General features: G+C 43.6%; 1 protein-coding gene and 1 pseudogene across 8 annotated transcripts in view; one reads left to right on the top strand and one right to left on the bottom strand.

The window, feature by feature from the left end:
* Positions 1-706: 706 nt before the first annotated feature.
* The window catches only part of HEATR5A (HEAT repeat containing 5A), a 148,177-nt gene continuing 122,524 nt past the window's right edge, over positions 707-26,359 (bottom strand). For 7 of the 8 annotated variants that reach the window (XM_033188327.1, XM_033188334.1, XM_033188333.1 and 4 more), the window contains 2 exons: positions 25,567-25,780; positions 24,916-25,288 (listed from right to left, as the gene is read on the bottom strand). In XM_033188327.1, coding sequence (XP_033044218.1) covers positions 24,981-25,288; positions 25,567-25,780 — 522 coding nt within the window. In that variant the 3' untranslated portion in view covers positions 24,916-24,980. Of the gene's footprint in view, positions 734-24,915; positions 25,289-25,566; positions 25,781-26,359 lie in introns of those variants that run through there. The other variant, XM_033188329.1, reaches the window with a different exon arrangement.
* Positions 12,535-14,847, top strand: LOC117071043 (annotated as a pseudogene).

The following is a 26,359-nucleotide window of genomic DNA, read 5'->3' as shown; positions in this document are numbered from 1 at the left end:
CTACTTGCCAGAGTTTATGTAAAATAGAAGTAATATGGTCTTTGTGCATATGTACATTAAGGAAAAAGAGCTCTAAAATCTGTTTGGTAAAGGACTGTTAATGTCATTGTTTCAAAGCTAAACTATAAACTAGGTTCCTCCCAAAGTTAGTTTGGCCCATGCCCAGGAATCAACAAAGACAGCTTAGAGGTTAGAAGCAAGATGAAGCCAATTAGGTCAGATCTTTTTCACTCTCTGAGTTACAATTTTGCAGTGGCAGTTCCATAACTTTAAATGATGACTATCACAGTTTTCATAAGTAATCTAGGTAAGTAATTAAAATACAATAATTAGGTAAATACAATGGGATAAATAGTTGTAGACAAACTTGTCATAACTTAGAATCTAAAGTTATATTAAATTAAATAATATGGCTGGACATGGTGGCTCATGCCAGTAATCCCAGCACTTTGGGAGGCCGAGGTGGGTGGATCATGAGGTCAGGGGTTCAAGACTAGCCTGGCCAACATAGTGAAACCTCGTCTCTATTAAAAATCCAAAAAAACACAAAAATTAGCCAGGCGTGATGGTGGGCACCTGTAGTCCCAGCTACTTGGTACTTGGGAGGCTGAGGCAGGAGAATTACTTGAACCTGGGAGGCAGCAGTTGCAGTGAGCCAAGATTGCACCACTGCACTCCAGCCTGGGTGACAGAGGGAGACTTTGTCTCATAATAATAATAATAATAAATAATAGGTATTTTATTATTTGGTTATTTTCCAATGAAATTATATTGTAGAAAAACATTCTTTCTGAAAAATTGTGTGTCCTTTTTAAAAAGGTGAAAAAGTTTCATCTAATTCAAAGCTTATTTAAAGGTTATATATAAAACAAGGTAAAAAGGGGCTGGGCACAGTGGCTCACGCCTGTAATCCCAGCCCTTTGGGAGGCTAAGGTGGGAAGATCACCTGATGTTGGGAGTTCAAGACCAGCATGACTAACATGGAGAAATCCTGTCTCTGTTAAAAATACAAAATTAGACGTGTGTGGTGGTACATCCCTGTAATTCCAGCTACTCAGGAGGCTGGGGCAGGAGAATCACTTGAACCCAGGAGGCAGAGGTTGTGGTGAGCTGAGATTGCACCATTTCACTCCAGCCTGGGCAACAAGAGCAAGACTCCATCTCAAGAAAAAAAAAAAGGTAAAAAGAATCATGAAGTAAGAGAGGTGTAAAGAAAGTTATAAAAATAGGCCAGGCATAGTGGCTCACACCTGTAATCCCAGAACTTTGGGAGACTGAGGCAGGCAGATCACCTGAGGTCAGGAGTTTGAGACCAGCCTGGCCAACATGGTGAAACCCCATCTCTACTAAAAATACAAAAATTAGCCAGGTGTGGTGGTGGAAGCCTGTAATCCCAACTACTTCGGAGGCTGATGCAGGAGAATCACTTGAACCCAGGAGATGGAGGCCACAGTGAGTTGAGATTGCACCACTGCACTCCAGCCTGGATGACAGAGCAAGACTCCCTCTTGAAAAAAAGGAAAAAAATTGGCCGGGCGCGGTGGCTCAAGCCTGTAATCCCAGCACTTTGGGAGGCCGAGACGGGCGGATCATGAGGTCAGAAGATCGAGACCCTCCTGGCTAATACAGTGAAACCCCGTCTCTACTAAAAATACAAAAACTAGCCGGGCGAGGTGGCGGGCGCCTGTAGTCCCAGCTACTCGGGAGGCTGAGGCAGGAGAATGGCGTAAACCCGGGAGGCGGAGCTTGCAGTGAGCTGAGATCCGGCCACTGCACTCCAGCCTGGGCGACAGAGCGAGACTCCGCCTCAAAAAAAAAAAAAAAAAAAAAAAAAAAAAAAAAAAAGAAAAAAAGGAAAAAAATTAAAAAGTTATAAAAATAAAAAGTTTTTTGGATATTCTTTTGGTAAGAAAGCTTAAAGACAAATAATTTTATATGAGATAGAATCTTGTGTGGTAAATTTAGTCCTAGAATAAAATGACTGGTTGTTTAAGAAAGAAAGATGTTCAGGACAAACCAGAAAGTCGAAGCATGTCATGAACAGTCTATGTAAGTTACAATAAGAAGATTTATTAAAAACAAACAAAAACTTTTATATGATCAAGTTGTCTATAATTAAAGTGAAATTATAATGGTCTTTTTAGAGATTGGGCTTGATGTATAAAAAATCTTATACACTATATAATTGGTTACAACAATGAAATTTTCTCACGGGACTGATTTACTCTTAATAAATTATGAGATATTTTCTTTTTTCCTTTTTTTTTGAGATGAAGTCTCGCACTGTCGCCCAGGCTGGAGTGTAGTGTCGCGATCTCGGCTCATTGCAAGCTATGCCTCTTGGGTTCACGCCATTCTCCTGCCTCAGCCTCCCAAGTAGCTGGGACTACAGGTGCCTGCCACCATGCCCAACTAATTTTTTGTATTATTAGTAGAGATGGGGTTTCACCATGTTAGCCAGGATGGTCTCGATCTCCTGACCTCGTGATCTGCCTGCCTTGGTCTCCCAAAGTGCTGGCATTACAGGTGTGAGCCACCATGCCTGGCCAAGATATTTTAACTTTTTTTAAACTCAAAGTTCACCTTTATTGCATCTTACTGTTTTCAGTTTTCTGTCCCCTTTTAACCCTTTTAAAGGGAGCAAAATAGTAACACTCTCTTTCAACTCATTTTCAGCTCATGTAAGTTTATTTCCTTGAATTGTGTTTGTTGTGGCCTGATGCTAACAATGTTTTCTTTTCTTTCTTTCTCTTTCTTTCTTTCTTTCTTTCTGTCTGTCTGTCTTTTTTTTTTTTTGAGACAGAGTTTTGTTCTTGTAGCCCAGGATGGAGTGCAATGGTGCAATGTCAGCTCACTGCAACATCCACCTCCCGGGTTCAAGTGATTCTCCTGCCTCAGCCTACCGAGTGGCTGGGACTACAGGCATGCGCCACCATGCCCAGTTAATTTTTGTATTTTTAGTAGAGATGGGGTTTCACCATGTTGACCAGGCTGGTCTCGAGCTCCTGACCTCAGGTGATCTGCCTGCCTTGGCCTCCCAAAGTGCTGGGATTATGGGTGTGAGCCACTGCACCCGGCCCTCATATGTGCTTTTAAAGTCCTTGTGACAGTGAGTTACAGGGCTTTGACTCCTGGGTCTAAAAAGGACACCACGTCCTGCGAAATCTTAAACACTGACAGCAATTAAAGCCTCATCTTCAGGCCTCCTAGAAGATGCCAGTCAAAATAAACTGCGTTTCCTGTGACACAGGGTCAGAATTTAAACCTACTCAACTCCTTAAGGCCCAGGGACTATTATGGGAGCGGTGGGTGTGTGACACTGTAAGGGCTGATTCTGAGGAATAAAATAAGTTCAGTTTCTCTATAAATTAATCATTAACGTGAAAAGCACACTGATGCAAGACCAGCATAGGGGCCCCTGTGTCAGGTCAACAAGGTTTTCTTGAAGCATTAAGTGACTCCTTAATAATGGTTACAACATTTATAAAAGGCTTATGGAAGTTATATCTTATGGTCAAGATTAAAATTTTATAGATTGTTTATAAAAATTAAGTCTCCTCTCAATGAATGAAGGTTTTCACTTTTTTTAATCCTTGAGTTATCACTTTGGTCAAATAAATGAGTTATTTTACAATGATTGTGATACCAATTGTTTTAAACCTTTGATATTTGACAACCCAGAATCAAATTATAAATTATGTCTTGGCCGGGTGCAATGGCTCATGCCTGTAAGCCTAGCACTTTGGGAGGCCAAGGTGGTGAATCACCTGAGGTCAAGAGTTCAAAACCAGCCTGGCCAACATGGTGAAACCCCATCTTTACTAAACATACAAAAATTAACTGAGTGTGTTGGCACATGCCTGTAGTCCCAGATACTTGGGAGTACTTGGGAGGCTCAGGCAGGAGAATTGCTTGAACCCAGGAGGCAGAAGTGGCAGGCAGTTAGCCACAGTCATACCACTGCACTCCAGCCTGGGTGACAGAGGGAGACTTTGCCCCCTCCAAAAAAAAAAAAAAAATATATATATATATATATATATATGTATCTGTTATGTCTTTTTCTGACCCAATTAATCCTTTAAGATATTAGGTTCCCTAAAGTCCAAAAATGACATAATTTGCCTTATTTGGTATAAAATTATACAGGAAGCACTGTCAAATATGAAATGGTGTTTGGTTTTCTTTGGGCTGTATTTGTATAAATATGTTATTGGTATGTGTTCCAAAATTATGGGAAACTCCTATAATTCTGATACAACTTAGTATTCATTATCAGTAATAATTGTAATTGTTATATTAAATTATTGTCTGCCACAGAGATAAAACATTTCCTTGTCAGTTGTACTTTTGACTATGGCTGCCCTAAAATGTTTTGTCATCCACAGACAATTGTTTTCTTGGGTTGGTCCTCTTTATAAGGTGGCTTTATAATCAGTTAAACTCCAACAGGTACTCTTTTTGTTTTTGAGACAGGCTGGAGTGCAGTGGTATGATCTTAGCTCACTGCAACCTCCATCTCCCAGGTTCAAGCAATTCTGCCTCAGCCTCCTAAGTAGCTGGGATTACAGGTGCCTACCACCACACCCGGCTAATTTTTGTATTTTTAGTAGAGACAGGGTTTCACCATGTTGGCCAGGCTGTTCTCAAACTCCTGACCTCAGGTGATCCAGCAACCTTGGCCTCCCAGAGTTCTGGGATTATAGGTGTGCACCACTGCACCCAGCCTAAAATGTGCTCTTGAATGCAAGTTTCTGATAACTTTGGTGACGTCAGAATAGAGGGAAAACTTTCAGCACTCAGGGAGAGCTGAAATGTTCATGAAAATGAAGTAGACCAGGAATTAACTGCATGTACTGAACTGATAGAGGACTGAAGTAGTCTTTTTGACATTTTGATTAAAACGTTGCTGATCCTTTGTTTAGTTTTTTCAGAGTCAAGGAAACATTTCCTTTGAGCTATTGTCAACTTTTAACAAGTAAGTATACTCCTATGAACAAAATTTGGAGCATATTTGTTTCTCTCTACCTGATTTCTTCAGAATTTGGAAACTATTTATGAGTATTCTCAACTTATGGCAATATGGTTATTTGCGTAAGTGCAATAAGAATCTGTGTTCATTTGTAGTAGGACACAATTGGAGAAACTGGTTATTTTATCAAAGCTTTGGCTGAAATGGTGTACTTTCCTTTAAGGAATCAAATGACTTATAGAGCCAATAAAAACCCCTTGGGAAAACTGGCCTCATACCTTTGTCTACACAGTCCATGTACCAGGTTCCTGACCAGTGGAACAATGTTCCATCAAAGCCAATTTAAAAGACTATGTAAAAAAATTATGGCTGGGCATGGTGGCTCACACCTGTAATCCCAACACTTTGGGGGGAAAAGGCGGGCGGATCACTTGAGGTGGGGAGTTCGAGACCAGCCTGACCAACATGGAGAAACCCCATCTCTACTAAAAATACAAAATTAGCCGGGTGTGGTGGTGCATGCCTGTAATCCCAGCTGCTCAGGCAGCTGAGGCAGGAGAATTACTTGAACCTGAGAGACAGAGGTTGTGGTCAGCCGAGTTTGAGCCATTGCACTCTAGCCTGGGCAACAAGAGTGAAATTCCATCTTAAAAAAAAATTATTCTTGCTGCACTGTATACAAATAATCAGGCCAAGTATAATAAAGTAAATCAGTTTCACTATGATTTGTCTTTAGTAAAAATGGAAAACTGGAGAGAGAAAATTTATGTTGCAAAAACAATAGTTCACCTGTTGTTAGATTCTAGTCTTGCCTAATGTTTTTCAATTTTTATTATTTTCTACAGTTTGGGCTGAATTTTTTTTTGGCTACAAGTCTTCAAAATAATGTTTTCAATTTTCTTCCTTCTTTTTTCCCTCATTTTTCCTAATTTGGAGTCACCGAAAAGTAAGCTGTGTTTTTTTAAAACCCTGCAAACTGAAGCTAGACAACTTAAACTTCAGAAGAAAATAACAGCAACCTATTTACATACATAAGCTACTTTCACACCTGCCTGCTGATGTATGGACTTCAGAGTAATGAGGCTTATATTGATTTTCCAGATTATTCTTTTTTTTTTTTTTTATTCCTTCCTCCTCTTATTTTCTCTTCATAGGACATGAAACTTCACAACCTGCTGAAAATGAGTTTCTTAATACCTCTGGCCCTACCTGTCTAGGAATCAGATGAAACCTGAGACCAGAGACTCATTTTCTTCTAAAATGCTTTCTGCAAAAGATTTTTAAACAGATAAGGGGGAAATGTGAAAGGAAAATAAGTCTTGAGGCCCCACAATCACTAAGCTAAAGTGAAAAGTAAAGCTGGTGACTGTTTAGGGCAAACTTGCCTCCCATTCTGTTCGAAGTCACCCCTCTGTTCACTGAGATAAATGTGTATCTGATTGCCTCCTTTGGAGAGGTTAATCAGATAAATGCCTCCTTTGGAGAGGCTAATCGGACAACTCAAAAGAATGCAGCCATTTGTCTCTTATCTACCTATGACCTGGAATCCCCCTCCACGCTTTGAGTTATCCTGCCTTTCTGAACCAATGTTCATCTTACATATGTTGATTGATGTCTCATGTCTCCCTAAAATGTATAAAACCAAACTGTGCTCTGATACTTTGGGAACATGTTGTCAGGACCTCCTGAGGCGGTGTCACCAGTGTGCATCCTCATCCTAGTTTAGCAAAATAAACTTTCTAAATTAACTGAGGCCTGTCTCAGATACTGGGGTTCACATAGCCATCCTAGTGGATGTGGAGTGGCATCTCATTGCTAATGATTAATGATGTTGAGCATCTTTTCATTTGTTTATTGAGCATCTATATATATTCCTTGAAGAAATGTCTATTTAAGTCCTTTACCCATTTTTTAAAATTGGGTTGTCTTTTCAGTATTGAGTTTTCTTTTCTTTTTTTTTTCTTTTTTTTTTTTTTGAGACGGAGTCTCGCTCTGTCACCCAGGCTGGAGGTGTCACCCAGGCTGGAGTGCGGTGGCCGGATCTCAGCTCACTGCAAGCTCCGCCTCCCGGGTTTACGCCATTCTCCTGCCTCAGCCTCCTGAGCAGCTGGGACTACAGGTGCCCGCCACCTCGCCCGGCTAGTTTTTTTGTATTTTTTTTTAGTAGAGACAGGGTTTCACTGTGTTAGCCAGGATGGTCTCGATCTCCTGACCTTGTGATCTGCCCATCTCGGCCTCCCAAAGTGCTGGGATTACAGGCTTGAGCCACTGCGCCCGGCCTTCTTTTCTTTTTTTAAAAAAAATAGAGACAAAGTCTCACCATGTTGCCCAGGCTGGCGATGAATTCTTGGGGCTCAAGTGATCCTTCCACCTCAGCCTCTTGGAGTTCTGGGATTACAGGCATGAGTCACCACCCCGGCCTTCAGTGTTGAGTTTTAAGAGTTCTTGATATATTCTGGATGTTAGACTCTTATTAGACATATGATTTGCCAAGTTCTCCCTCCCATTCTGTGTGTTGTCTTTTCACTTTTTTGATGGTGTCTTTTGAAGTACAAAAGTTTTTAACTTTGAAGTCCAATTTATCTCCTTTTTCTCTGGCCACTTGTGCTTTATGTGTTATAGCTAAGAAACCATTGCCAAATCCAAAGTCACAGAAATTTACATCTATATTTTCTTCTAAGAGGTTTACAGTTTTAGGTTATATTTAGGTCTTTGATTCATTTTTGTGTAACTTTAGTATATGTGTGAGGTAAAGGTCCAATTTCATTTTTTTTTGCATGTGGCTATCCAGTTGTCTCGGCTTATAACTAACTTCTTAAATAGCTTGGTTGAAATCTGCTTGAGCAAATGAAAATAAATAATGTATTTGATGAATAAGAGCTACTGCTGTATTCACTGCAATGCTGAGTTTGGAATTCAGGAATTTGGGGCACTGCAATGGGTAGAATGATGGCTCCCAAAGAGATATGTCCATGTTCCAGAACCTGTGAATGTGATTTAATTTGGAAAAGTAGGCCTTTGTAGGTATAATAATTAAGGAACTCGAGAGGAGATCATCCTGAACTATTCAGGTGCGCCCTAAATCCTATTAAAAGTGTCCTTATAAGAGACACATAGAAGAGAGACAGATGGAGAAAACCTTGTGATGATGGAGGCAGAGACTTGAACTTATGGCACTAGAAGCCAAGGAATACCTGGGACACTAGAAGCTAGAAGAGGCAAGAAAGAATTCTTCCCTAGGGCCTTTGAAGTGAGCCTAGGCCTTGATTTCAGACTTCTGGCATCCAGAATGGAGAGAAAACAAAATTTTCATTGCACGAAGCCATCGGATTTATGGTAGTTTGTTACAGCAGTCCTAGGAAACTAAAATAGACACTTTTAAACGCTTATAGAAAAGATGATTATGGGCCAGGCGCGGTAGCTCACGCCTGTAATCCCAGCACTTTGGGAGGCCAAGGCAGCTGGATCGCTTGAGGTCAGGAGTTTGAGATCAGCCTGCCAACATGGTGAAACCCCTCTCTACTAAAAATATAAAAATTAGATGGGTGTGGTAGCATATGCCTGTAGTCCCAGCTACTCAGGAGGCTGAGGCAGGAGGATCACTTGAACTCAGGAGGTGGAGGTTGCAGTGAGCCAAGATGGTGCCACTGCACTCCAGCCTGGGCAACAGAGCGAGACTCGGTCCCCCCACTGCCCCCCAAAAAATCCAGCTGTTCCTGAAGTCATCATATTCTCCATCACACCTCAGAAGAAATTGTTTTGACCAGACGCGGTGACTCACGCCTGTAATCCCAGCACTTTGGGAGGCCGAGGCAGGTGAATCACCTGAGGTCAGGAGTTTGAGACCAGCTTGGCCAACATGGTGAAACCCTGTCTCTACTAAAAATACAAAAATTAGGTGGGTGTAATGGTGCATGCCTGTAATCCCAGCTACTCGGGAGGCTGAGGCAGGAGAATTGCTTAAACCCAGGAGGCGGAGGTTGCAGTGAGCTGAGATCATGCCACTGCACTCCAGCCTGGACAACGGAGTGAGACTCTGTCTCAAAAAAAAAAAAAAGTTCATGACGCCATTCTTCACACAATGAGCTATGCTAAACCAGTTATCAAGGAAAAACAATGAAAACTTCCAATCTTTTAGAATAGAATGGGCTGGGCGTGGTGGCTTCTACCTGTAATCCTAGCACTGTGGGAGGCTGATGCCTGCAGATGGCTTGAGCCCAGGAATTTGAGACCAGCCTGGGTAACATGGGGAACATTAGCCACCATGCCTGGCTAATTTTAGTACTTTTAGTAGAGACGGTGTTTCGCCATGTTGGCCAGGGTGGTCTCAACTCCTGGTCTCAAGCAATCCACCCTGCTCAGCCTCCCAAAGTGCTGGCATTACAGGCATGAGTCACCATGCCCAGCCTATGACTTCTTATTTGCTCAAAAAATACAGAATACTTGAAATAGTAAGAATCATTTTTAAAATGTTAATTTTTTGAAATACGTTGTGTGCTTAAAGGGTGATATGTGCCCGTCTCTACAAAAAATTAGCTAGACGTGGTGATGCACGCCTGTAGTCCCAGCTACTCAGGAGGCTGAGGTGAGAGGATCACTTGAGCCTAGGGAGGTCAAGTCTGCAGTGAGCCATCATCACGCCACTGCACTCCAGCCTGGGCAATAGAGTGAGACCCTGTCTTAAAAAAAAAAAAGGATTATTATAAATGGTTTAGGCATGTGCTTGCCTAGAGACAGGATCTAGGGTGATTTCTGTTAAGAATATAAATCAATCAACTAAGGGAACATATTCATTGTAGAAAATTCTACAAATTTTTTATACATCATTGAGAATCAGAATGATCACATTATTGAAAAGAGAAAGCATCTGCAATGAAAACTGTAACAAATGATAGTAACTACAGCTGACTGTAGAATAGGAAGCGGAGAATAGGAACCACTTCTCATTTGATGTGGACTCACAGTTGATCTGTTGAGCACTGAAACAAAAGCATTTCCATAATTTAGAAAATCTATTTTTAAGGAGCTGTTGTGTTTAAACAAAGATCTAGATGATGTGTTTCTAGGACTTGACACTACTAGAGAGGGAAAGGATGTGGGAAGCCCAGTTACCCTGGCAATCCAGAGAGCGGTGAGCACTCCTCCAGCATTTGAATACAAAATAGAAGGCCCAAAACTTTCCTAAGAAAGAAGTAATTAATAGAGAAACAGTGGGATTTATAGACTTCATTGTTCAGCAGAAACCATCAGTTTTGGTTGCACATGCACGTTTTCTTTCTGGGGCCACTTGTACTTCCTCCAGTAATAGCACTAGCAAAGCTGCTTTTGCTGTGTCATTGGCATACTTTGCTGTTAAAAAAATCTCATTTGTTTTATTCTTTCTTGGAATATTTTATAAAGCAGTCTGCTATTTCTGATGCATGTGTGTGTTTCTGTGTCTGTATCTATTTCTCTGCTTATAACGTTTTTTTGCCTCTAGGTATTTTTCCAGGAAAAAGATTAAATTTTGATCCAATTAAGCAAAAACAGTGTCAACACCACTTTCTCATTGGCAGCAATGACCTCTCTTTTTATTTTTTATTTTTATGTATTCATTTTTTTGACAGAGTCTTGCTCTGTCTCCCAGTGGTGCAATCTCAGCTCACTGCAACCTCCGCCTCCCAGGTTCAAACGATGCTCCTGCCTCAGCCTCCTGAGTAGCTGGGACTACAAGCATGCACAACCTCACCTGGCTAATTTTTGTGTTTTTTTATAGAGACGGGGTTTCACCATGTTGGCCAGGCTGGTCTTAAACTCTTGGCCTCAAGTAATACACTCACCTCTGCCTCCCAAAGTGTTGGGATTATAGGCGTGAGCCGCATGCCCAGCCTACGACTTCTTATTATCTCAAAAAATACAGAATACTTGGAATAGTAAGAATCATTTAAAACATGTTACTTTTTTGAAATACACTGTCTACTTGAAGGATGATATGTGGACATAGGAATTTTCCTCAAGTAGACTGTGGAATCATAATTTTATAATGCCCCAGTTGATAATGCAGGAGTCCTAACAAAAGAGAAAAGCATTTAAAGGAAGCTACACTTTTTGATTTATGCAACCTGGATTGTATTTGTGCTCTATACTGGATACGTTCCAGTTCTATATCACAATATAAAATTTCCTCAAAGCTAACAAGCCCAGATATCAATCAAATAGGATGGTAAACAGAGAGGCCAACATGGGTATAATTCATTAATTGATCACTACCAGCCAGCCAGCTGTTAGATAACTATATTTCTAGCAAACAGAGATAATTTCTCCTGAATAATTGAGGTCTTGCAAGAGTTAACAAATTAGGCCAGGTGTGATCCCAGCCCTTTGGGAGGCCTAGGCGGGTGGATCACTTGAGGTCAGCAGTTTGAGACCAGCCTGGCCAACATCATGAAACCCCATCTCTACTAAACATACAAAAATTAGTGGGGCATGGTGATGGGCACCTGTAAACCCAGCTACTTGAGAGGCTGAGGGAGCAGAATCGCTTGAACCCAGGAGGTTGAGTATGCATTGAGCCAAGATTACACCACTGCACTCCAGCCTGGGTGACAGCGTGAGACTCCATCTCAAAAAAAAAGGAAAAAGAGAAAAAAAAGAGCTAACAAATTATTTGTACAGAGGAAAAAAGAGAAAAAAAAAGAGCTAACAAATTATTTGTACAGAGGAAAGTATATTCAATTGATGGAGAAGATGCAATATATATAATCACCTTGACTTTATAGTTATAAATAGTAATGGGCTCTGGAAAGATACATACAGACAATCATTAAACCACCAGAAATGACACAGTTTTTTTTTTTTGAGTCCGAGTCTCACTCTGTTGCCCACGCTGGAGAGCAGTGGCATAATCTTGGCTCACTGCAACTTCCGCCTCCGCCTCTCGGGTTCAAGCAATTCTCCTGCCTCAGTCTTCCAAGTAGCTGGGATTACAGGTGCCTGCCACCACACCTGGCTAATTTTTTTTTTTTTTTGAGACAGAGTCTCACTCTGTCGCCCAGACTGGAGTGCAGTGGTGCAATCTCAGCTCACTGCAAGCTCCGCCCCCCAGGTTCACACCATTCTCCTGCCTCAGCCTCCCGAGTAGCTGGGACTACAGGCACCCGCCACCATGCCCGGCTAATTTTTTGTATTTTAGTAGAGATGGGGTTTCACCGTGTTAGCCAGAATGGTCTCAATTTCCTGACCTCATGATCCATCTGCCTCGGTCTCCCAAAGTGCTGGAACTACAGGTATGAGCCACCATGCCTGGCCTTCCTGGCTAATTTTTATTTTTTTAGTAGAAATGGGGTTTCACCATGTTGGCCAGGCTGGTCTCGAACTCATGGCCTCAAGTGATCGGCCTGCCTTGGTCTCCCGAGGTGCTGACATTATAGGCGTGAGCCACCGTGCCCGGCCAAAATGACATTTTAGTGTTGTACTTTTTTTGGAGTATACAGTTATTTCAAATATTTTCAATTTTGCATTAACATCATAGTTTAGTGGATTGCTTAATAGTTCGGTAGTTTGAGGGCTGAATTTCTTCCCTCGTAATGAAAATCTTGTATTATAATAAAGAGAATTCTTTAGGATACTGCAAAAACGGTAATTCTTCTCTTAAAATTAATGTTACAAGACTCTTGGTTGCTGTTGACATCCAGATCAACAGACACATGATGATCTCTGGAGAAAACATGTTCAAACTCCGAAAAGCAATGATCCATGGCCACCAGGTGCTTTAGAGATCACTTCTTTGATGGGGGTACTGTGACTTTACTCCTCCAAAAATAGTGCAAATACCAGCAGAAGGTGGTGCTACACTTTTTTTGTTTTATTTTTGAGACAAGGTCTCACTGTGTCACCCTGGCTGGCATGCACTGGTACAATCATGTCTGACTGCAGCCTCCATCTCCCAGGTTCAAGCAATTTTCCTGCCTCAGCTTCCCAAGTAGCTTGGTCTACAGGCTTGCACCACCATGCCTGGCAGATTTTCTTTTTTCAGTAGAGACCAGGTCTCACTATGTTGCCCAGGCTGGTGTTACACTCTTCAAACTTGATTATTTGGGGGAAGAGGCTTCTTTTTTTTTTTTTTTGAGAGAGAGAGTGTCTTGCTCTGTCACCCAGGCTGTAGTGCCGTGGCACAATCTCAGCCTCCCAGGTTCAAGAGTAATGGGGATTACAGGCATGTACCACTACTCCTGGCTCATTTTTGTGTTTTTAGTAGTGACAGGGTTTTGCCATGTTTCCCAGGCTGGTCTTAAAGCAGGATATTTTCCTGACCCCTTCGTGGGACTCGAAGCAGGGGTGCCTCATTTACTTAGCCTGTAGCTCTCAACTCCTTGTGGAAGGGAGCATGTGAGTGAACAAGATGGGAACTGGAGTGCACGAGTGGAACCAGCTGTCCACTTTGGTGCCGGCAGGGGCAAACTCTACTCACTTGGACCTGCTGCGTTCCACCCCATGTGGGTGTGCCAAGGTAAGCAGGTGCAGGAGCTGGGGTGAGAGCTTTTGAGGCCCCATGGCAGCGACTGGGGAGGTGGTGCCCACAACCCCTGAAGCCCCAGAGGGCAAGTTACAGTGCTCTTTTAGCTCTGCTGTCTGTGGACAGCTCAGGTGTTAACAGCTCAGTGGGCCCTTTCGTTTCTGCACTTGTGACTCCCGAGCTCTTGTCCAGCATCCAGGAAAAATGAGGTCGTACAAATTGAAGGATGGTAAGTGCGGTGGATTTTATTGCTGATGAAGTGGCTCTCAGTGGGAAGGGGAGATAAAAAGGGATGGAGGTAGGTAATTTTCCCCTGAAGTCCGGCTGTCTTTGGCTGGATTCTTCTCCAAAGTTACGCCACCAAGCTGTTACTCTGAAGTTAAGCCACTGCTCTCTGATGCCCAGCTGTAGTCTCCTACATCCAGCTGCTTCTCCTCTCTGCCAACTGAGTCTGGGGTATTTATAGGAATAGGATGCGGGGTGGGCCATGGGTGGTTTAGGAAAAGGCAACATTTGAGTGGGAAAACGGAATAGAAGTTCTTACTTTGGGCTGCAGTCTCAGGCTTTTCAGCTTGAGGTGCGGCTTCATCAGGGACCTGCTATTGTCTGCCTAGAGTTTCTCTGCCTCCTGTTGTTACCAGTCTCAAACTCCTGGGCTCGAGCAATCCACCTGCCTTGGCCTCCCAAAGTGCTTGGATTACAGGAGTGAGTCACAGTGCCCAGCCCAAGGAAGAGGCATTTTTGACTCAGTTCTTAGTTGTACCAGGAGACAGGCATTCCAGCCCCAGATGTTTTCTTGTGTTGCACAGTCATACAGGGCAGAGCATCCAGAATTTGAAGGCACTTGGCTGAATACACTCATGTGGAAGCTGCGCCCTTTCCTGACCTTTGAGGACCTCCTGAACTGATTGGAGGGCTTGGTTTGTAATGTAGTAGTCTTGAAGTCACTGGCGATGAGTATATAACCTGACCCCATACTTTAAGCCCACCAAACGGCCTTTTAAACAGATGCTATGGTGTGGCTAAAACGCAATATAAAGCAAAGATATGGAACTTCCTAGGAATTTGGAGAAAAACATCCCCAAAGCTCCTGAGACTGATGACAACACCATTAATGAACCAATCTTGCTGTGTTGATTTCCTGTGATCAAGTCCTTCTATATGCAGTGACATCCTGAGCATTCTTGTCTTACTGAATCTGTCAGTGTGTTGATGCTTGAATGTTGGTGAGATTGTGGCAGGCTCACTGCATATCTGGGATAATGAAGAAATACCTGCAGGTTATAAAAAGGAAGGGATTGACCCTACTCCCTATTACTGGAAGACAGATCAGAGAAAATATGGTATATGTCAACATGGAGGATATGACTTGGGCTTAGAATGATTCTTTTTTTTTTTTTTTTTTTTTTGAGGCGGAGTCTCGCTCTGTCGCCCGGACTGGAGTGCAGTGGCCGGATCTCAGCTCACTGCAAGCTCCGTCTCTCAGGTTTACGCCATTCTCCTGCCTCAGCCTCCTGAGTAGCTGGGACTACAGGCGCCCGCCACCTCGCCCGGCTAGGTTTTGTATTTTTAGTAGAGACGGGGTTTCACCTTGTTAGCCAGGATGGTCTCGATCTCCTGACCTCGTGATCCGCCCGTCTCGGCGGGCTTAGAATGATTCTTTTAAAAAATTATGTATGTTTTTAAGGTAGGGTCTCACTTGGTAGCTCAGGCTGCAGTGCAGTGGCACAATTACAGCCTACTGTAACTTCCAACTCCTCAGCTCAGGAGAACCTCTTGCCTTGGCCTCCCAAGTTGCTCGGATGACAAGTGTGAGCCACTGTGTCCAGCCCTTGGGATGATTCTTCTCTTGGATTCTGCAGTTATCACATCTGAGGTGTATGCTTAGACCATTGATTTGTCCAGTGCTGCAGGCCATAACTGATTACTTCTGAAGCATGAAAGAAACAGAATATGGTTCATGAAAGAAACAGGCTGCCTCTTTAAAAATGAACAAAAACAAAAAACCCCCAAATACAAAAAGCCAGCATCTTCCCTTTCTTGTTCCACTGGGGTAAAACTGTTTCTGTTTTCTCTTTTTTATTCCTAATACCATACAAAGTAGCCCAGGCTGGGTGTGGTGGCTCAACCCTGTAATTTTAGCACTTTGGGAGGCCGTGGCCAGCAGATCACTTAAGGTCAGGGGTTTGAGACCAGCCTGGCCAACATGGTGAAACACCATCTCTAATTAAAAGAAAAATTACAAAAATTGGTCAGGCATAGTGGGGCATGCCTGTAATCCTAGCCACTTGGGAGGCTGTAGAAGGAGAATTGCTTGAACCTGAGAGGCGGAGGTTGAAAGGAGCAGAGATCATGCCATTGCATTCCAGCCTGGGCGACAGAGTAAGACTCCATCTCAGAAAACAAACAAAAAAAACAAAACAAAGTTTTGGGGAAATATGTGGTACATAATTCTGTAGTTATGAATACATTTCAGCACTTTATCTAATAGGTCATAATTTTGGGATTATATATGCTATATATAATTAAACAGTTTTAAATATTGGTTAAAAAAAGGACTCTTGGGTTATGTATCTATTCCATCAAGTGCTATTCTCCAGGCCTGTATCGTAAGATGCTTTCCATAAAGTTGATCTTGGAAGCTCCAGTTTTCTTCTCTGGGCTCCCATATTCATAACTTTTTTTTTTTTTTGAGACAGTCTCGCTCTGTCACCCAGGCTGGAATGCAATGGCGCGATCTTGGCTCAATGCAACCTCCACCTCCGGGTTCAAGCAATTCTCCTACCTCAGCCTCCTAAGTAGCTGGGATCACAGGCACCTGCCACCATGCCCAGCTAATTTTCAGTAAAGATGGGGTTGCACCGTGTTAGCCAGGATGGTCTTGATCTCCTGACCTCGTGATCTCCTTGGGAGCCCACCTCAGCCTCCCAAAGTGCTGGGATTACCAGCATGAGCCACCGTGCCTGGCCAACTTTTTTTCTTTTATAATAAATAAATTTTAAGCCCAAACCTCACCATCATACCTCTTTTATAGTAGTTACTTATATCTTTTCAAGGGCCTTAATGTTCCCTTGACAGTGAAGTTTGTTTTATAGAAGTAAAATTTAGACTCAATATTTTATTAACAGAAATCTGTTATATCCAATGTTATTTTACATAAGCTTTTAAGCAATGGGCTAAATAGAACAACTTAACTAGTAGCTTTGTCTCTATTTCTCTTCTTAGAAAAAAATAAAGCTCAAGACAAATATTATACCATTTTGATGGTTTCATCCAAGTTACTAATCAAATTTTTAATTTGTAAAGTTACCAAGCTAATTAATATGCAGCTGCTTTATTACAACTAGACTCATTAATAATCTAAGCATATAATCTATCCCCACAGAAATTGTAGAGGATGGGCCAGGTACAGTGGCTCATGCCTGTAATCCCAGTACTTTGGGAGGCTGACGCGGGCAGATCACCTGAGCTCAGGAGTTCGAAACCAGCCTGACCAACATGGACAAACCCTGCCTCTACTAAAAATACAAAATTAGCCAGATGTGGTGGCACATGCCTGTAATCCCAGCTACTTGGGAAGGCTGAGGCAGGAGACTCACTTGAACCCGGGAGATGGAGGCTGCAGTGAGCCAAGATTGTGCCACTGCACTCCAGCCTGGGCAACAAGAGCAAAACTCCGTCTCCAAAAAAAAAAAAAAAAAAAGAAGAAACTGTAGAAGATAATTTTAAAAATACTTTATCCTACTGTATTAGCCAGAAATGTTTTAGTTGTAATTTGGAGAAATGTAATTGAAAATATCTTCGGCCGGGCGCGGTGGCTCAAGCCTGTAATCCCAGCACTTTGGGAGGCCAAGACGGGCGGATCACGAGGTCAGGAGATCAAGACCATCCTGGCTAACACAGTGAAACCCCGTCTCTACTAAAAATACAAAAAACTAGCCGGGCGCGGTGGCGGGCGCCTGTAGTCCCAACTACTCGGGAGGCTGAGGCAGGAGAATGGCGTAAACCCGGGAGGCGGAGCTTGCAGTGAGCTGAGATCCGGCCACTGCACTCCAGCCTGGGTGACAGAGCGAGACTCCGTCTCAAAAAAAAAAAAAAAAAAAAAAATATCTTCAACAAAGACTGAGGAAGGCTCCTGAGGGAGCCCGGAGTGCTGAAAGAGGAGAAGAGCCATACCTTGATGGAATCGGGATTGCTAGTTTTTCTGTCTCCAGCATGAATGCTTGGGATCAGAAAGATGGGTTCAAATCCCAGCTGTTAAGCCTTAATTTCATTATCAGTAAGGATACATTTAATGGTTCAGTGTTGTATTAAATAAGGCGATTTAAGGCAATACATTTAAGAATAGCTCAGATTTCCTAATTCCATTACACTGGACATAAGAGTTTTTTTCCCTAATTACTGACATTCATATAAGCACCTTTAATCCAAGTAATTCAGGATACTAGGCTACTAAAGGAGTAGAAATCTTAACGTGTAAGAGCAAACTAAATGAAACAGCAAAAACAGACAAAACACTTTTTAGAAATCCCTAAGTCAAATTAGTTACATCCTGAGAACAACCTAGTTCAGCATTTGCCTTGGCAAAGAAGTTACAAGTCCTGATCCATCCTGTACCAGTGCAATTCAATAGCTATTAAGTGAGCCAAGTTATAAAAGACATAATTTCTCCCTTTGAAGAGGTATACTCTAAGAGGGAGACAAGATAATATTAAAATGCAATGTGGGCTGGATGTGGTGGCTCACACCTGTAATCCTAGCACTTTGGGAGGCCAAGGCGGGCGGACAGCTTGAGCTCAGGAGTTTGAGACCAGACTGGGCAACATAGTGAGACCTCATATCTACAAAAAAATTTTTAAATTAGGCTTGGAGGCGCACATCTGCAGTTCCTGCTACTTGTGGGGGCTGAGGCAAGAGGATCACTCGAGCCTGACTTGTTTTTCTAAGACCACCAGAGCGGGCGCAAAGGAACCAGCGACTAGGCAAGGGTAGGAGCAAAACTGCAAGTTTATTTTGGTCACCTAGCTTCAGGGGAAGAAGGTGGGTAAGGAGAGGTCTGTTGGCCTCCGGCAACTGAGGCCCACAGAGTTCTCCATGCTGCCCTCGGACGGAGTTCCGGCAGTCCCGACCGCAGTGGGGAAGCTGGGAAGTCCGCGCGTGGCACTGGTCCGGAGCGGCTTTTCTGGGAGTGGGCGGGCGATAGGCGGGGCACGGGCGTGTCCGGGGGCGTTCCGCAGGTGCGACCAGGTAAATCTTGGTCTCTTCAGATTGACGTCACCTGGCGCATGCCCAGTTGGTCTGCACCTTCCCGGGTGTCGGCTGCATTTTCGCGCGCGCGGAAAAGTTGGGGGGGATGAAGAACCCGGAAGTGCGCCATCTTGCCTCCGTTCCTCCAAACAGTCCAACCTTTTATTGGTAATAGTGATAAAGGGGCGCCGTGGTCTGTCTGGCTACTTCCTGCTGTTAAGGGGCGTCGTTAAGGTCAGGGCCCATGGTTGGCATTTGGACGTACGGATGAAGAATAAAATAAGGCACGGTATTAGTATAGGAACGCGCTATGGAAGCATTTGTCGGAATATGGGCAAAACCCAGAAGGAAGGTCCCGGCAAGGTTGGGGTGTTAAGGTTTTATATCTCAGTTTTTTATTTTATTTTATTGAGGGTTTGAATGCTAGTGTCTACTAGGCCTGACTTGCTAACATAATAGCACTCTTCTCCAAGGAAGAGACAAGTGCCTCCTTTTTCAGCTATAAGCAAGTCTAGGGCTCGCCTGTTTTGGGCAGCTACTTAGGCTATTGAGGTAGTTCGGCGCTGCAGGGAGGCCAGGCTTTCAGCTGATTCCAATAACTAGAGGGCGGAAAACAGCCCAGTTTTTTTTTTTTTTTTTACGGGGGTGGCGTAGTGGCATGGAAAGTTGCTGGAAAAGCTCTGCTACTTCTGCCTGGCTGTATAAAGTTAGACTGGGGACCAAGGACACGGGGACATAGAGGGATCAGTTAATGGCTGTATGGTTAAGAGTTTTAGAGAGAGATCAGTTGCACGAGAAATAGCCTTCAATGGGGGCTGTTTGGCCTCCATTGGGTGCCTGAGTATGATTACCTCAGGATGAATTTGGAGTTGAATAACGGAAAGGAAGGATTGGGCAGTTTGGACGAGAAATAGCCTTCAATGGGGGCTGTGTGGCCTCCATTGGGTGCCTGAGCATGATTACCTCAGGATGAATTTGGAGTTGAATAACGGAAAGGAAGGATTGGGCAGTTTGGACGAGAAATAGCCTTCAATGGGGGCTGCGTGGCCTCCATTGGGTGCCTGAGCATGATTACCTCAGGATGAATTTGGAGTTGAATAACGGAAAGGAAGGATTGGGCAGTTTGGATTTCTGGTATAGTGGCGCCTGGAGTGTGAGTGAGTTGTGGGATGTTTGACCAGTTGTGTTGAAGGCCATGGGCAGGGGGCTGCCACTAGGTGGGGGCCTTCTAAAGCCTCACAGAGGAAGCAGTGGGAGAGATTGGTTATATTCACAGTGTAGGTTAAGTCTAGCCTTTGGCAGATAAGTGCGAGCCATGAGAAAGGGGTCTCTATTGTGTGGAGAGAAGTTTGATAGCCTTAAGGAAGACAACTGGCAGAACTATGTACTACTGAGTGTGTTTGGCTGTCTTGTGGCCAAGTTTCAGTGATGAGAAAAAAATTGCCATACAGTAGGCGGACTAGCAAAGGTCTGAGTGAATGAGTGAAACAGCAATATAAGTATAAAATGAGACTTCATTTTCCGTGTAGTCACGGAGTGTCCCTTGCCACTGGAGATGTTCAATGAAGGTTAGGAGATGGGAGAACCACTGCTCTGGACTATTGTCTGGAGGTAGATCTGGGTCTGGGGTTATGTATTGAAAGTCTGATAGGTTTATGTAGAAAATGGTGAGAAAGTGAGCTAAGCGCCAGGGGTCAGAGAGCATGAACTAGTTAAGAAAGTTTTGTAAGTTTGAGGCGAGTGGGGGAAAGTTGAACTGATGTCCACTGATTGTTCCCGGTGGGGGCCCTCTTTAGCTGGGAATGAGGAATGAGTGTGCAGAGTAGTTGTTGGCCAGGCAGCAACTGAGGAGTGGAGTTTTTCGTGGGGTGGATGGCTTTCCGCTTACTCCTACTATAGAGATATTGGATGGAAGGCTAGGTCCAGAGAAGGACGGCAAAACAGAATAGGTAGCCTCGCTGTTGATTAAAAAATTAATTGTCTTACCCGCTACCAGGAGAGTTACCTGCGGCTCTGCGAGGGTGATGGGGGTCCCCGAGTCTGGCACCTTCAGTGTCATTGTCGTCCAGATGTAGGAGCTGGAAGGAGCTCCCAGGATCCTGGGAAAGGGGGTCACGTGGAGACGCAGCACCTGTTCTCAGGGTGGGGCAATCAGACTTCCAGTGTCCTCCCTGCTGGCAAGCAGGGCAGGGGGTTGCTGGTGGACGAGGCTTAGGACATTCATTGGCCCAATGTCCTGACGCCTTGCACTTATAGCAAGGCTGCGTTGGGGCTCGGGGACCTTGCGGACACCTATTAGCATAGTGTCCCGCCTTGCCGCACTTATAGCAGGCTCCTTTCGTAGCCTTGGAGTCTGCGGAGTGTGTACTCTCTGGTCTGGGGTTACGACTGGGCTGTAAAGCCGCTGCTAGGAGTTGGGCTTTCTGTTTGAGGCGTGCCTGTCGCACTGCCTCAGCCGTCTCCTCTCTGGAGTTATAGACCTTAAAGGCTAATTTAACCAGATCTTGTATTGGTGCCTGAGGACCATCCTCTACCTTTTGAAGTTTCTTACGAATGTCAGGAGCTGACTGAGAAATGAAATAAGACGCCAAAATGGTGGCCCTGTGGGGGAGGCCGGATCTAACCGGGTATATTGGGTAGAACCTCAGTCAGCCTATTTAAGAATGCGGCTGGATTTTCTTCTGGATTTTGTATAATTTCTTTTAATTTGTTAAAATTCACAGTTTTGTTTGAGGCTGTTTGCATACCAGCCAACAAACACTGAACCATTATGTCTCGCCTACGGCGCCCAGGCTGGTTTGCTTGGTAGTTCCAGTCTGGGTCTGCCGAGGGGACTGCTTGCTCCCCTAGTGGGATGGTGGCATCAGTTAAATGTAGTTGGTTGGCGTGCTGCCTGGCGGCCACTAGGATGCGCTCTTGCTCCTCAGGGTTTAGGGTGGAGGTTAGGATAACCTGGAGGTCATGCCAAGTTAAGTCATAAGCCTGACAAAGATATCTAAATTCCTTTATGTAAACGGTGGGATTAGCTGAGAAATCCCCTAAACGCTTTTCAATTTTGGAAAGATCGGCCAATGACTGGGGGTTCCCATTTGTTTCCTCTTTACCGACAACAATGGACCCAATGGACATGGGAATGGATCCCTGCCTGGCTTCAAAGCGTCCTTTGGAACCAGCAGAGACAGACGAGAGGCTCTTGAAGCCTAAGTGGAGATTACCTTCAGGCGGATGTCTCCGTCCTGAACGGGTCTCCCGAGCCACTTGGTGGCTCCAAATGGACCCCGGACCTGCGCAGGATTTCTGGCCGAGGGAGGTAAAGAGGAACAAGGGCACTTACCCCAGAGAGGCCGTGAGAGTGAGGGAAGCGGTCTCAGGTCCTGGTCCGTCTGCGGCGTGGAGCGAGGAGGAGGAGGAGGCTCCTCAGACCCTGGGGGCCCCGAGGAGGGGTCTCCTCCCGGTTTCGGCACCAACTGACTTGTTTTTCTAAGACCACCAGAGCGGGCGCAAAGGAACCAGCGACTAGGCAAGGGTAGGAGCAAAACTGCAAGTTTATTTTGGTCACCTAGCTTCAGGGGAAGAAGGTGGGTAAGGAGAGGTCTGTTGGCCTCCGGCAACTGAGGCCCACAGAGTTCTCCATGCTGCCCTCGGACGGAGTTCCGGCAGTCCCGACCGCAGTGGGGAAGCTGGGAAGTCCGCGCGTGGCACTGGTCCGGAGCGGCTTTTCTGGGAGTGGGCGGGCGATAGGCGGGGCACGGGCGTGTCCGGGGGCGTTCCGCAGGTGCGACCAGGTAAATCTTGGTCTCTTCAGATTGACGTCACCTGGCGCATGCCCAGTTGGTCTGCACCTTCCCGGGTGTCGGCTGCATTTTCGCGCGCGCGGGAAAAGTTGGGGGGGATGAAGAACCCGGAAGTGCGCCATCTTGCCTCCGTTCGTCCAAACAGAGCCTAGTAGGTCAAGGCTGCACTGAGCTGTGTTCACACCATTGCATTCCAGCCTGGGCAACAGAACAAGACCTTGGCTTAAAACAAACAAACAAACAAAACACAAATTGCAATGTGATTTTTTACGCATACAAAAATGTATTAAGTATTAAGCACTATGGAAACACAGATGAGGAAGTAGTTAAATTGGTGTAAGAGGAAGTTAAGACGTGTTAAGGAGAGTTACCAAGGAAAGGTGACATTTAAGCCAGGCCTATAAGGAATGGGCAATCACCAGACAGAAGAGAGGACAGAAAAGCACATTTTAGGTAAAGGGAACAATAAGAAAGATACACTCGATGCCCAGAGACACTTAGGAAGAGACAGAAAATCCAAACCATCACAAATAATGCTCCAAAGAAAGGGCTCTTCTGAGAAAAAAGGCTGATTTTCTGGAATCCGTGTGAGAGAAACCAACCTGCCATCTTTTGTTGGTAAAATAATTTAAAAATACAAGAATGATAATGAAAATTAGCTTTATTTATGTAATTTAGAAAAAATGATTGTAGTGTTAGAGTCTGTCAAATGTTTTCACTCTGAACAGTTTACAATAGTATTTATATACAAACATAATAAAATAGGTACATCACATTGCTCTTGCTTCAAAATGTTTTCTCAATTCTGAAATGCCTCTATCACTTCGGTTTGTGATTTTTAACAGGGAAATGCTCTGTTTTGACATAGCGCTTGATTCACACAGTATAACACTGAAGTAGAAGGAGAATCAACAATCATGAACAGAGTTAAAAAATATTTTTCAACCAACATGACTTTATCATTAATCTTTTTCTATAATAAAATGTTTCATGTTAAAAAAATACTTGTATTCACCTGATGACCTAAATTTGCTGTACTAAATTTGGCATTTATATAAACCCATAGTTGATCTAAATACAATATAGATATGAACCTATATTAAAACTCATTGATATAAATGTTTGCCACAAATGAAAATGAACACAATTAGTAAGAACAGAGGTAAACGGAAAAATCCATTTGAGAAATAGTGGAGATACCTTATTCTATTTAAAATGAGTAAAACTTCCATTTTCTGAACCCAATATAAACTAAACCAAAAGATGGTGAAAAACCATGATATAGATACCGAATCTTATGTCACACTGTAGGGCTGTAAGTAATTTGTATTATTGTATACTGGATAATCCTAGACCAGGTTTCCTAAATAGTCCTCCAATCATTTTATCTTCTTGGAGAAATCAGAGAAAGTTTAATACAATTACTGAATAAGGCAGAATTTTTTTTTTTTGAGATAGAGTCTCACTCTGTTGCCTAGGGTGGAGTGCAGTGGTGCAATCTCGGCTCACTGCAACCTCTGTCTCCCAGGTTCAAGCAATTCTCCTGCTTCAGCCTCCTGAGTAGCTGGGATTACAGGTGTGTGCCACCACACCTGGCTAATTTTTGTACTTTTAGTAGTACATGTTGGTTTCACCATGTTGGTGAGGCTGGTCTCGAACTCCTGACCTCGTGATCCAACTGCCTTGGACTCCCAAAGTGCTGGAATTACAGGGGTGAGCTACCATACCTGGCCAAGGCAGAATTTTAAATCAGCAACTGGGATACAATATTAGTGCAGATAATTTACACTAGAGTCATATTTATATCTGTTACGGTATTAAGTATACCGCATGTGTACAGACTGTTAGAAGAAATCCATTTCATTTTTTTTTTTTTTGAGACGGAGTCTCGCTCTGTCGCCCAGGCTGGAATGCAGTGGCCGGATCTCAGCTCACTGCAAGCTCCGCCTCCCGGGTTTCCGCCATTCTCCTGCTTCAGCCTTCCGAGTAGCTGGGACTACAGGCGCCCGCCACCGCGCCCGGCTAGTTTTTTGTATTTTTTAGTAGCGACGGGGTTTCACCGTGTTAGCCAGGATGGTCTCGATCTCCTGACCTCGTGATCCACCCGTCTCGGCCTCCCAAAGTGCTGGGATTACAGGCTTGAGCCACCGCGCCTGGCAATCCATTTCATTTTTAAAGCAGTAGATTGTTTAGTAAGTTTAGTTCTTTAGCACTTTCTTAAAATTCCTGGTAAGTTAGCTCCGTTGTCTTTTTAAATAGAAAAACAAACAAACAAACAAACCCACAACCCCCCCCCCCACACAAAAATGGTAAGTATGCTGTTACTTTGAAGAGTCACAGCTATTTAAGGTAAAACAATCAACTAGACCTCCAAGGGCACTTGTGTCTAAAATGTCCCTTTTGTCCCCAAAGGAAATGATCAAGTATTATATTAAGGTGCTTACTATTCCAAATAATAATAATAATAATAATAACATCAGAGGAAACTGGTCTTTAATTGGATGCTCGAGTTTTTTCCAGGACTCTTAGTATATTTAGATGTTGGTATCTTGACTTTGACACTTTCCTGATTGCCCTTTATAGCGGCCTCAAGGCGGGCTTTTAGGGCTGGAGAAGAAGTCACTAAACTTTTAAAAACAGATGAATACTGAGGTCCAATCTGCATGAGATTTTGTAGAGCAAAGTCATGTAAATTTCTCATTATGGAAGTTGCTGATCCCAGAGCATTTTCATCCAAAAGGAAGGAAATGAGGATGGGCAAAAGACAGGCCACCAGCTGAGAGCCTAGAAAGTAAACAAATGATATAAGTTCAGGGACTTAAATGTTCCTAACATAAGGCTGCAAATGCCCCTGATCTGTATACATTTTTCCCCACTAGAGAAAACAATTCATCCAATCTCTTCTAAATTCATAATAGTATCAATACTTGGGATTAACATAACACCTTTCAATGAACGTGAAATACAGATACAATGTGACTGAATGTTTTGCAATTTAAATAACAGTAAAGTTCTGACTTTTGTAGAGACTGAGTTAGTAAGAATGTAGTGCTGACACTTACGATGGTGTTCTTCAGCAACAGTAACCAGTGTTTCTAAGACCTTTATGCCTTCTTGGAAGATCTGAAGCTCAGCAGTGTTTTCAGGTTTTCTCTTGTCTATTTCCTGCAGTTTTTCCATGATACAGGATGCTAAAGAGTAAATGTATGGGTAGGAAACAGCTGGATTTGGATACTGAAAGATGGAATGGAGGAGCTGGTAGGTCTTGATTTGTACCTAATTGGGTAAGAGAAAAGAACAGCAAATACTATAAATAAAATTTTAAAAAGTCCCTGACGACTCTTTGCTTTTTAAAGTAGTGAAAGTATTTAAATTTATTTCTAATTTATCTTTAATTTGAAAGTCCAACGGCCAACAGGTAATCAAACTTCTATGCTAACAGTGGTTGTGACAGTTTGGAATGGGAAAGAAGCATATAGGTAAACAGGGAAGCAAAACAGAGTGGTTAATTTTTCTTCTTTTCTCTAATTCTCCTTTTCTCCCTCATGTCTTTCTCTATAATGTAAAACAAAAACACCACCAAAACCCCTCCTTTAACTTTTTTTTTTTTGAGACGGACTCTTGCTCCATTGTCCAGGCTGGAGTGCAGGGGTGCGATCTCGGCTCACTGCAACCTCTACCTCCTGAGTTCAAGCAATTTTCCTGTCTCAGCCTCCCGAGTAGCTGGGACTACAGGCGTTCGCCACCACACCCAGCTAATTTTTTGTATTTTTTGTAGAGAAGGGGTTTCACCTTGTTGGTCAGGCTGGTTTCGAACTCCTGACCTCAACTGATCCACCTGCCTTGGCCTCCCGA

Source organism: Trachypithecus francoisi, unplaced genomic scaffold (assembly GCF_009764315.1).
Source record: "Trachypithecus francoisi isolate TF-2019V2 unplaced genomic scaffold, Tfra_2.0 Lachesis_group3, whole genome shotgun sequence".
Lineage (NCBI taxonomy): Eukaryota > Metazoa > Chordata > Mammalia > Primates > Cercopithecidae > Trachypithecus > Trachypithecus francoisi.
Note: the sequence above shows the minus strand (reverse complement) of the source record. Positions and strands in the feature narration are given on the sequence as shown.